General features: G+C 51.6%; 1 protein-coding gene across 1 annotated transcript in view; it reads right to left on the reverse strand.

Annotated features, from left to right (window-relative positions):
* The window catches only part of LOC119103012 (neurotrimin), a 37,899-nt gene extending 29,310 nt beyond the window's left edge, over positions 1-8,589 (reverse strand). The window contains exon 1 of the mRNA XM_037226462.1: positions 8,505-8,589. Within this exon, the coding sequence (XP_037082357.1) occupies positions 8,505-8,589 (85 nt within the window). The remainder of the gene's footprint in view (positions 1-8,504) is intronic.
* Between the last annotated feature and the right edge of the window lie 4,357 nt (positions 8,590-12,946).

The following is a 12,946-nucleotide window of genomic DNA, read 5'->3' on the forward strand; positions in this document are numbered from 1 at the left end:
GATGTCACTTTGCATGGCTAGTGTCATATTTAAACAAGCTCGGCAAGTGAAGACGACCACCAACCGCACGCTGTCGACGAACTGACCGGCCGTAGCCATAAGCGGATCGCGAACTTATCCGACGTATGGGTGCGTCAGAAAGAGCGGCCGGTGCTATCTCCTCCGAAAGCGATCTCGAATACAGAACGCCGTAGTCTGAACCGCTGAAGGGCTGTGGCTGTGTATGTATTGGGCTGTGAGTGCTACGCACACGTACAGTTCATGGCAATCGACGCTTCATATCTGTTCATTAGCAGTTCAAACTTAGTCGAGTTCCCCAAGCTGTTAATGCACTGGCGTGCTGGATCAGCGTGCTTGACAAGAAGACTTAAAGAGAGATAGGAGGCCGAATTCTGCAGTGGTATGAGTTCTCTGGGAGCCCGGCTGATGGCTGTGTGCGGCATTCTTAGAGACCTTCTTGGTGGTTGTTGCTCTGTATGCTGTACAGAGTGATACGGCGTACAGAACAACTGTGCGCCGCATCACTCTGTATTCCTGATCCCAGTACTGATCCCAGTACTCCTGAAAGAGCAAGGGGATCAGCAAACGCCTCGGCTGTGAGCCCTCTTCAGTGCTGTCAAAGGGCTTCTGTCCGAAGTGTGTGCTGTCATTCTGCTACTTTAAGAGTCACCTAACACTGCACGCCGTACAGACCAACGATCAGCAAGGATATTAGTCCGCTCTGCAGCCCTGGAAGAAACACAATCTTTCCTCACCTCGGTATATAGTCCAAAGTCTTTATCAGAACTGAAGTATCATCGTATGTTAAATACAAACGAATTTTCTATTTCTGTTGGCGTGTGGCGCATGATCTAGATTAGATCAAGCCTCGTAACCACGCAAAATCGATAAAATGTTGGAAAATAAGAAACAAGACACACGCACCCGAAGATGAGTGGTGTCAAACTGAGAAAACGTAGTCACTGCGTTGAAGTAAACCTGCCCCGCAATAGCAGAAAGTTACCGATTCTTAAAATTCTACCTGAAGTGCGGGCACATAGGGTAAAAATTACTATGATGCATTGCTAGGATTCGACTACAGTGTAGCTTTCTAAATAGTTTGATAATGTGTTCGGCCTGGCGTTTACACCACATTTTCAACAAAGTGATGCCACAAGTTGATTTGTGATGGCTTCATTCGCCTTGCATTGACACGCCGTGTTGCATATGTACCCTTGCAGCCGGTGTATTCCGCGGATGCCCGCGTAATGCACTGGCTGAATATGGCTTCTGCGGCCAGCAGGAACATCGGCTTGGATGAGGAGCACTCGTATATGGTATGTGCTAGAAGACAATCATTTTTATGGGTGCCTAGTATAAAAGGTCGCCAGATACCCTGAGTTCTACATATTATCGTCCTGCAAGCATATGTGAGTTAGGAGGCCAGACTTTTCAGGTGGAATAAAGCAACATTTTCAGGCTATGTAAAACCTAAATTTCACGTGCAACGTGACATAAAAACTATGTGAGATCAACTTACGTGTCAGACCGTCGGCCCACGTGATGGTAGTCCATCATGGGAGGTGCCAGACGGACAGCACTAACATCTGTGTTGGCGAGATGCCACAATTTCCGCGCAACATAAGACCTTTTCTTGCGTTGCGGGCGAGACCACAAACTGCGCGAGTCTTGTACACTCAAACAACGAAAAAGCTGCGTCCTGGGCATTTCTGCCCAGGCTTGGCCGACTGGCGTGCCTTCTGGAAGTTTGTTTAGGTGAGGCCACATATCACACCTTCGTTCAGTGTCCAGCAACGAGAAGCGTAAACCTGTAAGAGTTGTGTTGCGTGAATTCTAAGATATTCCGACTTCAGCTGTTTGGCCAGATGTCATTTTTCTGCGAGTTTCCAATGTGAATAGGGTATAATCTACATTCGACTAACATGGGAAACGCGAATTCCGATAATTGCAAAAAAGATGCGCAACACGGATCAAAACTGCGAACCGGCATCACGTCGATACTGTTCCAACACCGTTTCACAGAAGAGGGAACGAGAAATTGCGTTAGGAAAGCTCAGACCGATGTGTGCAGGCGGTCACGCACGCTTCGATGCAAACATGGTCCGTCCGTGTTCTGCCTTTTCAAGAAATTGTGCTAGATTTCGACAACCAAGGCAGAAACGCGCGGACTCAGCTGTGCAACGTCGCGGCTGTGTCATCTGCAGACCGCTGAGCGACCTGAGCACTGTGGGACCCATAAACGCGCCTGTAGCCGGCCAAGGAGCGGATGTCTGTCAGGTCAGCGTCGCAGTCGTATTCGAGCCCGGTGTCGAGTTCAGATTTCAAAGAAGCCTCCCGAGGTCAGACCCAACGGGTCACTCACGAATCTGCAATCTTCTTTTCTCTAGGTCGCTTTGTTTGGGCTTTACATTATGGCTAAACCGATATATTTCGTGATTTTTTTTTATAAGGAACGTTAAATGGGGCAAGTCGACACACACAAAATGCATGGCATATATCATTGCCCGGAGCGCTGAAAACATTCGGGAGCTGCATAGGGGACTAAGGAACGGTGGCTATGTTAATCTGACACCGCGGCGGTGAGACCACTGACCGGACACCGTGGCGGTGGGACTGCCAGTCGGACACCGCGACGCTGAGACCGCTGATCGGACATCGCGGCGGTCAAGCTGCTAATCGGACACCGCGGCGCTGGGACCGCTGATCGGACACCGTGGCGGTCAGAGTGCTGATCGGACACCGCGGCGGTCAGACTGCTGATCGGACACCGCGGCGGTCAGACTGCTGATCGGACACCGCGGCGATTAGACTGCTGATCGGACACCGCTGCGGTTAGAACGCTGATCGGATACCGCGGCGGTCAGACTGCTAATCGGACATCGCGGCGGTGAAACTGCCAATCGGACACCGCGGCGCTGGGACCGCTGATCGGACACCGCGGCGGTCAGACTGCCGATCGGACACCGCGGCGGTTAGACTGCTGATCGGACACCGCGACGCTGGGACCGCTGATCGGACACCGCGGCGGCCAGACTGCTGATCGGACACCGCGGCGGTCAGACTGCTGATCGGACACCGCGGCGGTCAGACTGCTGATCGGACACCGCGACGGCTAGACTGCTGATCGTCGGATTGGGTGCACGCCTTTGCCGGAGCATGCGGGGAGTGAGCCTCACGATTGCTGCATCGCAACTGAATTACCTTAAAGTAAAGGCTCGCTGAATAGACACTGAAGTTGATACCGGTGGAAGATTTCCAGACGCCTCTGGGGAGGTCCACACCATGGCTACGGTGTCATAGGTGAGTTAGTCAGGACCTTGGGGATTCTAGCGCACTTTCCACAAAGGCTTAAACTCTGGAGGTGTGGTCGGATCTCAGGCGATTAATATTGCAGGTCATTTTGCATAGATTTGAGCAGCCCGTGGCGCGAACTCGAGGCAGCTGCCCGCGAATGTTGAGTCTGCTGGATTACTGGATTGCAGGTCATTTACAGAACCGACTAGGGCATGACAATGGTATGAAATGACAGGTCATGGAATAAAGGTCTTCTAGTTATGTTTCCCCTGATTTCAGGGGCAAAGGAACAGGGGGAGGGAGGAAATGTACCAAAGTCCCCCCACTCCCAAGGTGGGGTGGAGTGAGCAGCAATGTTGACTGCCCTCCCCCCACCCCACCCACCACACACACACACTTTTGTTCGAATTAATCTTTGCTAAGTCTACTTCTGTGTTGACTGAAACATACATGCTTATTATGCCCATTCCCCAGCCAGGGTCCTCAATACACAGTGGAAAACGTTGCCTCAGATTGTAAATGTCAGGATCTTATGCTACCATGTGCAGCAAACGAATGTAGGTGTTCTGGGGAAAATCCCAGCGCTGCCTCGGATCCAAACCTCCCTTTGGTTTGTTGCGTGTCATGGGAGACTGCTGTAGTTTGGTATTTCAGAAAACAAACTAGGTGCTTCACATCCGTAGGTTTTTCAGGATCCTTCGAAGACTACCAGCATTACGCTATCTAGATAAGAATATTACGCGTAACTTGAAATTCCCACGCACTTACAAGCGTTTTATGTTGACCCCATTATTACGCTATCTGTCCGACAGGTGAACACGTACTTCTTATATGAAGGTATATATATATATATATATATATATATATATATATATATATATATATATATATATAACAGCGGCTTCATTTCTTGCCATCTACCGAAATGTGCTTTCAATCTTGCGTATCAAATGTTTACTTTCTGGGCCGTACTTGTTAAGAACAGAAGCAAAACTCGTTGTGAGGACAGTTCAAGCAAACCACATCAGTGCTGTCGTAGATAAGATATTCCTCATAACCTTATTCCTCGTAGAATAACCAGGAGAATGGAAAGATAGATGGAACATTGTTTCGGCTGCAGGCCTTCATCGAAACGGTCATCGATAGAAAATTCAAGTTGCATATGTTGCCAAAATTGTAAAATTGCCAAAATCAAAGGCAATTTTAAATCTATTACTGATATTTGCTTCGGTAAAGGTATATAGCCAAAATGCGAATCCATCTGTCTCTCCATTATCCTGGTTATTCTACGAAGAATAAGGCTATTGGTACCGTCCTATCGGTACATACATAATGTTCCTCGCCAATGCACTAAACAACTTACTTCACCGTCTCTTTTCTTATTCTTCGTCGGCACTCAGCCATTCTCTCGACATTCAACAGTGCATAAAACATAGAACTTAAAATAATCATCGTCCTAAACGATAGCGTAAGTAACACTCAGCATGGCTTGTGATTAGCTGGTTAATTTAACGTATAGTCCAAACCCTATACCGTTGCTTTGATGCGGCTTACAAAACGCCCGGGCGCTGCTTTTCGCTTTTTACGAACACGCGATACGTGCTAGGTATAATCAGGACACTTTGCCACTTAAGAGCAAGAACTCATCGAAGCGCATTTCAAACAGCTAAATCACCTCCCGCTAAAGTCATTTTTGTCGTTATGCTATATTAAGGTATCAGGTGTTTTCCGTGGACCCAACCCTTCTTTGAATCCTACCCCTGCGGAAAGGGCTAGGGTTTCCTTCGCGTTGACTTGCATGTTGAAAAATGGGTCCATGTTGCGTATGTATGCAGCCTCAAGCACAAATAGCCTCCCCACTCTGTGGCACCTCTCTACCATAATGGGGTTGTCTACCATTTGTTTTCTGGTGAGCCAATATTTATAATGAGACACCGTATGTTTTTGGGCCGCCGTTTTGGATGTGCATCGTGACGTCTCCTGAGGTGATCGTCAATCCAATGCAGTTGCAGTTCGGGCGTAGCGCGTAGTCTCCGAGAAGGCACGCGTGACTGTATCACAAACTGGATCACACTGGATCACACCGGATACATTACATTGGATCTCCGCAGCCTATTGACCCATTGGTACCAAGGATCTGTGATTTGTGCGTGATTATGACTCGGCCATTCGCGACGGAGGTCTGCCTTCCTACCTGGACAATACGGGGCCTCAGGCGGGAAATGAACCCTCGTGGCGATGTACGTCGGCCCGCTACGTCAGCCACCTTCTGAGAGACGATCCGAGCGTACTAACCGCTACCACTGGGATGGCATTTACCTAAACACCATGACAGGTATGCTGATACAGATACAATCTGACGGTCAAAGAGGCTTGACGAATTCGGCGGCGGCAAAATGAGCTGATTCCGAACAGAATGCAGGTTGCGGAAATGGCACTGGGATGAAGTAGTTATCGGGCATTCCAATGATCTCCACGTTAATGGAGTGTGACAGATGCTCGTTAACGGATCGAGGGACGCTAGGACGCTTGAAGCACAGACGTCTTTCACCGAACTTCCTGCAAGAATGTTATTGGGTTTTGTCAGTGCCAGGATTTCACTGGCGAGCCTGGAGCAAGTCACGACAAACTGTGGCTTAGCACATCGCAGCGTCACCAGGTACGGCTCGGTGTGCCAACTTTCGCACTCCAGAGTTTGGCGCATGTCTTTAAAGATGCTAATGGGGCTTCGCTCACTGACAGGTCCGGCAGCGATGCAGCTCATGACGTGGCGAAAGCTGGACTTGGCTCGTTTTTAAACTGCAAAAAGACAGCAAATTATGTATAGCTTGTCACGACGAGACGTCTGCGATGGAACGGGGGGGGGGGGGGGAGGGAAGGGTGCTCAACAAATCGATGTGTGGGACGCCGGGACGTGATTATGGGAGGGGAGGCATCGGGCTCGTAGCTCCCGCGGGACGTGATCATGGGACGGGAGGCATCAGTCTCATAGCTCCCGCGAGACGTGGTCTTAGGAGGAGGAGACTCCAGGCTCATAGCTACGCAGGACATGGTCATAGGAGGGGGAGACTCCAGGCTCATAGCCCCTGCGGGACATGGTCATGGGAGGGGGAGGCATCAGGCTCATAGCTCCCGCTGAACCCAAAGGTTGATACTGAGCGATTTCTCAGGAATGTCCTCCGAACCCTTGTGAGTTCGGAGGACATTTGACATTGCCCCCCAGTGAGCAAACGTGTTTAGTCAGACGGGGTGGGACGAATAGGTTAATAGGCCTTAACGCGCGTCCTTAAGTGCGCAAGTTCAAAATAGGCTACAGAACGCCAGAGACGTGGTCTACTGTCCGACCCTCTCTCGCGAGGAAGCGCTTTCAGGCAGTCGGTGTGCGCACAATGCGATGCAAACGCACTGAACATGCATATCGCGATAACGACGACCAGGGGTGAACGTGTAAGCACTCCAGAAGAAAGCTACCACGCCATACTAAAAAATATGCCTTACTGGGTCACACACGGAGCTGCCAAACGTAAAAATCGGGCCTCAGCTTGAAAATAGTCCTGTAAGCAGAGTCTGTTTTATGAATGGTGCGTCGGCTATTTGAGCAGAGATTGAATGCGCAGAAAGTCTGGAATAAGCCCTGCTGTGTTCAAAACTGTTGCCGGGTAAGTTACAGTTTAAATCCCGTACAGAGAAGGTCCTGTTAAGCTCTTACAGAAGCACTGCGTCTCTCACTCTGGATAGTTAAAAACTGCTGTCCTGCCTGCAAGCTCCGTAACCAAGTCAGTGGTAAATAGCGTCTGGATAGTAGGCTTAACAGGACCTCGGGCTGAACCACTTTTTAGAACATGTAGAATGAACACATCACCAACTGCGCCAAATTTGAGTGTGCTATCGCGTATCGTTTTGGCGCAGACTCAGTAATGTTTATAGGTTGGCAGCCAGCCCCTCGCGCGGGGATGCCGACCCATCTGCTTGATTAAGATCGGGCAGGTTTGACCCTTGCGCTAGCGCCCGTTCCCACAGCCATGGGAGGCGTAAAATCGTGGCAAAAAGGGGCAGTAAAATATTCAGAATGACAGCTGTTATTCAAGCAATATCTGTAAACTGTTGTGAAGGATGTTGACAATGTTAGTTTTCAAAGCTGTCGGAGCGGGAATCTTTGAGTAAGTTAAGTTATGAAGCCGGGATCCCTCTCATGACAGTTGGTGTGGCCCCTTATCACACCTGTCATGCGGCATTTCCCGCCCACATGCCCGACAATTAATTGGTCGGGAGTTAGTTCAAGATGAGCAGCTGGCCGCCTGCAGAATGCAGTAACTTCCGATTTATTTCTGGCAGGTGCACGTCACCCACTAACCTTCCCGTATGAATGAGCTGTCATACAACAAATGAACTTGTATGTAACAACATACAATCAGGTGCCGACATTCGCTGCCCGCCCATCTTCAACCCAAGTGCCCTCTCAAGCTCCTCACATTGTAGCTGACATTCTCAGGTGCTTTCTTCATGACTGATTAAGGGATGGGATAGTCTCCCACCGGCGGCAGCAGCATCTGAGCTCAGTATGGGGAGCGCCTGCACGCCTGCCTGTCTGGCAGGCATTTGGCGGTGCGCGACCAGTCATCTGTGTACGGGGCGGCGCGCTTGCGGGTACGGCGGATCGCACTGGTGACAGAGTGGCGTCAGGTCCCCGCCCGGCACCGTCGTGCCGGCAGCGCGGTCTGCGAGCGGCGGCGTGGGACGGGGCGGCCACCACTGCCGGGACCAGTCCGCCGTGCAGCACTCCGACATTGTCAGAATTATTTCGGTGCAGCCCGGTGTTCAATGCCGATTCTTTTCACACAGCGCCATCCCTGGTCCGGTGCTAAAGTTCAGACACTGTGGGAGCAGGCTGAGCCCTCCGAAATATGGAGAAGTGGGGAAGTCCCGAACGGTATGAGGGCCCCGGCTACTTTTCAGTCCATTTTTTCGTATTGTCGCATTTAAGGTAAACTTTCATGTAAAGTGGGGTATGAGACCTTCGGCCTCCTATTCCTACACCTACGCTTACATGTAAAAAGGCCTCATCACGCTGCTGGAACGACCTCCACCAGGATTCTCAGAGGGCCACTCTCCCGCCACCCGGAAGGAACAGCCGCCGCCGGCTGCGGGAGTCCGGCCGTGCGTGCGCCGTCCAGAGCACGGCCGGCGCCGCCTGCCCGGCGGCCACCTACCTCGGGAGGCGTGGGTACTGCCGACAGCCGCGCCCAGCGTGGCCACGGCCACGACGCAGCGCAGCAGTGCGCTCGGCCGGGCCATCGCACCGCGCGCCGTCGTTCACGACACTGCGCCGCGCCGCGGCCGACGCGGCCGACGGCCGACGGCCGCGCCGCCGCCGACGGCCGCCGAGTCACGCCAAATTAGCAATTATTCGCCGATGACGCCGATGAAAATCGGGCGCACGGCCGGCCAGCGTGCGCGCGAGCCGTGATAAATGACGCCGACTGGTCGGCGCGCTAACTCGCTGCGAGGAATCTCAATTAAATAAGCGGTGACCGGCTGTGGCAAGAGGCAATCAGATGGGGGCGTTCAGCTGCGGCACTGCACTGGGGGCGGCGCGGCCGGCGGCAGCTCGCGCAGCGCCACCCAGCCCCGCCGCGGCCGGCCGGACACCGCCGTCGCTCGGCCACGCCTGTACTTAACGCAAATATGTGTGTGACTAATTGATGCATTTCATTTACGGCTGGACGGTGTGCGGCGCTGGCTAATGCCCGGTCCACAGACAGCTGGAATAATTAGCGGCATGTGGGCGAGACGCTCGAGCAGTGTCTCAGGCCGGCGACCGGGGTCGGTCCCTGGCGGCAGGGTCACTGGTGATCGCGGCTCCCCCGAGCGTCGCTCCGTCAATGGCCGCTTCCCTGCCGACCGCGTGCCGCCGCCGACGAGGGCGGGGCGGCTGGTGGGGGAGGTAGCAGGGGGCGGGGCTGATTAAAGTGGTGGCCCACCGTCGTTCGCCCTTCGGCTGCTGTGGCCAGCTGCCGGCTTAAAAGAGCTGTCAAGCGGGAGCTTAACGAAAGAGGCTTTGGTCAGTAATTTGAGGGTTCCTAGAACTGTCAACGGATAGATGCGGCCCGACAGCAGCAGTCTACGAGCTTCTGAGCCCCGTCATGCGTTCAAGGTGAGCTGCATAGATCAGCGTGACTGCCGTTTTAGGTGCGGGGATCCCGGATACTCCACTGGATGCATGCTCCACCTCCAGCAGCAGTGACACTCTCTTTTGACGAGGGCCCCGAAGTGAAAGGGACCCAGAGGCCTGCAAGCCTGATGATGCATCAGTTTTGGGCAGGCCTTGCGAGCCTCTTAACGTGGCAGCAGGCGTGTTTGTAGTGCGGCATCACACACGTACTTCCGGGGTGCTTCCAGACCACAGCCTGTGTTAAGTTTCAGCCATGGCTGTATTCGCTGCTACGGCTGACATTGTAAAAATAAGACGGTTGATGAGAAAATGGCATTGCTGCATGTCTGGCAAACCTGACATCCTTCCTTTACGTTTTACAAATAGTTACTACAGGCTATTACTCCAAAGATTATTCCATCGGGCTTGCGCTTCATTCGACCACCATCCACTGGTGGTCACCTGGTGGTTCGATCACCAGCGGAGGCATGTCAGGAGCATCAGATGAGAGAGCGCTCAGGAGAGCAGTGTCGCTGCAATGCAAATCAGGATTTTGTGTCACACTCGTGTCTGGATGCAGCGTGAGATCCAGAAAGCCAAGGAGCAGTGAAAAATTACATCATCAGGGAATACACCACTCAGCGGCACCACTCACTCACAACCTTTTCACTTCGCCATCGGAAAAAAATGGTCTATCCTGGGAGTGCATCTATTTCACAGAGCAAATGCTTGCTTTCACGATATTTGATAGTTTCAAGATTTCCGCTAGCCTATGAAATTCCCCGCTAACTTGGGACCAGTGGTTTAGGTGTGTGGGCACTTCCCTACCCAGCATGGTGCGTGAGTGAAGGTTCTTTTCGCCCCGTCAGTGTTCATAGGACACGGAAAAAATAACCTTGCTGCCAAAGCTTTAGTAGGGAATCATTATCTTGATCACTCACATGGAAATGAACTGCCTTCGATATGGTTTCCTAGAGGAGTGCAATTGTATGAGAACTTAACAGGTGGCGAAAAGGACACAACAGCTACAAACTAGCTGCCGTACCGGCGGCCGACCCTGCTTCCTTCGAAGAGTCGCCGAGCACGGTGAACACGTTGGTAGCGTATGTAGGAACCTAGGCAAACTGCCAACACCTTAGCATGACGGGAACCAAACCGAAACAAGGCATGTGTGTCGGAAATGTCATCGACTACACATTTCACCTTGCTCATTTCTGAACAGTTCTCTTTGTCCCTTGATGCCCTGTTAAGTTTCAGATAGAGGAAATGGGAGCCAGATTAGCTGCTTGTCACACTTATCCTAAAAAATATTGTTTGCTATTGTATTTAAAAAACCTGATTATACGAGAAACGGACAATGCTCAACCATCCAGAGACAAAAATGCATATGCATAACATCACGGCTATCATGTCTCATAAAAATTCACGCCACCCTATCTGGTGGAATAGGGTGTTTTTTGTTTTGCAGCGTTTGCAGAACAAGACGTTGATTTTGTGATTGAAAGGGTGCCGGGCTTTTCTTTTCCTAAATTTGAGAGAAAGGTCTGGGACATATGTGGAACATAAGTTAAAGGAAATGAATGTTCCACACCTGAAGGCATTGACGCAAGGGTCAGATAAGATGAAAAAGCTAACTTGTAACTGCAGGCATGCTTCGAAGTGTGAAAGACTGCTCTAGTTAGCAAAATTCACTGTTTAGTACATATGTTCTTCAATACGCCATCCTTTGAGTACGTCATGGTATATTGTCATGATATCAGAGTCACTGCTAGACTAGCCGCGGTAGAAATTCCACTGTAGCGGACGGGCTGACCCATTTGAAGTGCTTCAGCTTGCCGCTGCATGGCTTGCTAATATATGCGCGCGTGGTAGGCCCGACAATCGTGATGTGTGATTGTTTTGGGCCTTTCTCGTGGCGTTCTGGTATGTGACTGCACATGCAATCCGTGACTCATCCGTGATTTTCTGTCTTCACATGCACTTGCATTTTCGGTCACAGCACTGTTCTGAACTTATTTGATTCCCAGCCTCATGTCCATCATCACTATTAAACGATTGCCCAATTGCCTGCATTATGCATCACTAAACGCGGTTCGTGATAAATACCTGCTTTTACGCGTTAAGCTGACTGAAAGCTAAATGCTTCGCGTTGATGCGATGATACGTGCTGACATACTCAATACACGCATGAGTCAATAGTAATATTTTCTTGGCCTTGAACACAGGATAACCACTGAGGAGGCGGCATTCGCCTGACGTCTCTGTGACATCCTGCATCTCGAGGCGAATTCAATTTAGGCGGCGCGAAATAGTCTGTACAAATTTGCGATCGCCTACGTCAGAAAGCAGAGGGTCTAAGCCTTCGAAACGGGCATAAAAGTAAGTTACAGTCAGTGCTCTTGAAATGGCTATCTTGGATAAAAATACAGCTGTGGAGCAATGACTTTTAACTTAAACTCACAAACGTGATAAGCAGCCGTTTGAACTCCCGTTCTTTTCTTCATGATCCATTTGCAAGCACAGTATGTGCGTCCTTAGTCATTGGCAGTCATTGCCGGTCCGTCATCAGTAACAAGTAATTTTTCCATAAGCAGCCATTCACAGTCGCGTTCTGTCCATCAGCAGCCATTTGAAGCCACTGCGTAACCGCCAGTGGTATTGTGCAGTCATCCTCCCTTTTTTTAGCTTCCATTGGACACCACAGTATTGGCATCACCGGTCAGTTTTCCACCGCAACCTGTCCGCCATAACCCATCCACCACATCAACCTGTCCGCCAGAACCCACCCACCACATAATCCCGTTGGTCGAACGCTCCATTCTGCCCATTGTCAGACGGCTTGCTCGGCAATCTGTCCGGCGGCGGCCACCTCCAGTCTGTAGCCTGTCTGTCTGAGGCCGGCGGCGGCCACCTCCAGTCTGTAGCCTGTCTGTCTGGGGTCGGCACGCGGCCGCGGTCGCGGCGGTTGTCTTGGCGCCGGGTCGCCAGGCTGCCGCCGGTTTTCAGGGCCTAATTACCGACCGAACAGTCGGCAAACAAACAAGCTCGCCAGTCAGAAATCAAATTACGATCGCTCCCTCCGCCTAGATAAATAGCCGGCGGGCAGAAAGTGCAATGGACAGCGAAAAAGAGCCGCGTGCGGAGACAGAGGCCGGCGCGGACGGGCGCAGCTCAGGGGAGTGGCAATGTCACCGCCAGCACGAGCGAGCGGGTCACTCTGAAAACACAGACGGCACTCCAGCCGCAGCTGGGCAGGGAAGGAGGCCGTGCACAGGGGGGGGGGGGGGGGGCTGCAGAAGGGGGAGGGGACTGAACAGGACGTGGAACTGTGGACCGGCGGCGACGCAAAGAAGGGGTGCGAATTTACAGCGATGACGATATTGTCTATAGCGGTTGTGAAAGCCAGAGACCAGTCAGAAATGTGGTTAAAGGGTGAAGTAGCCTTGTACCTATGACGGATAGCAGACAGATAAGGTCGAAACGGTGGATTAAATATACCAG

This window comes from Pollicipes pollicipes, unplaced genomic scaffold (assembly GCF_011947565.3).
Source record: "Pollicipes pollicipes isolate AB1234 unplaced genomic scaffold, Ppol_2.1 Scaffold_5724;HRSCAF=6776_pilon_pilon_pilon, whole genome shotgun sequence".
In the NCBI taxonomy this organism is placed as follows: Eukaryota; Metazoa; Arthropoda; class Thecostraca; order Pollicipedomorpha; family Pollicipedidae; genus Pollicipes; species Pollicipes pollicipes.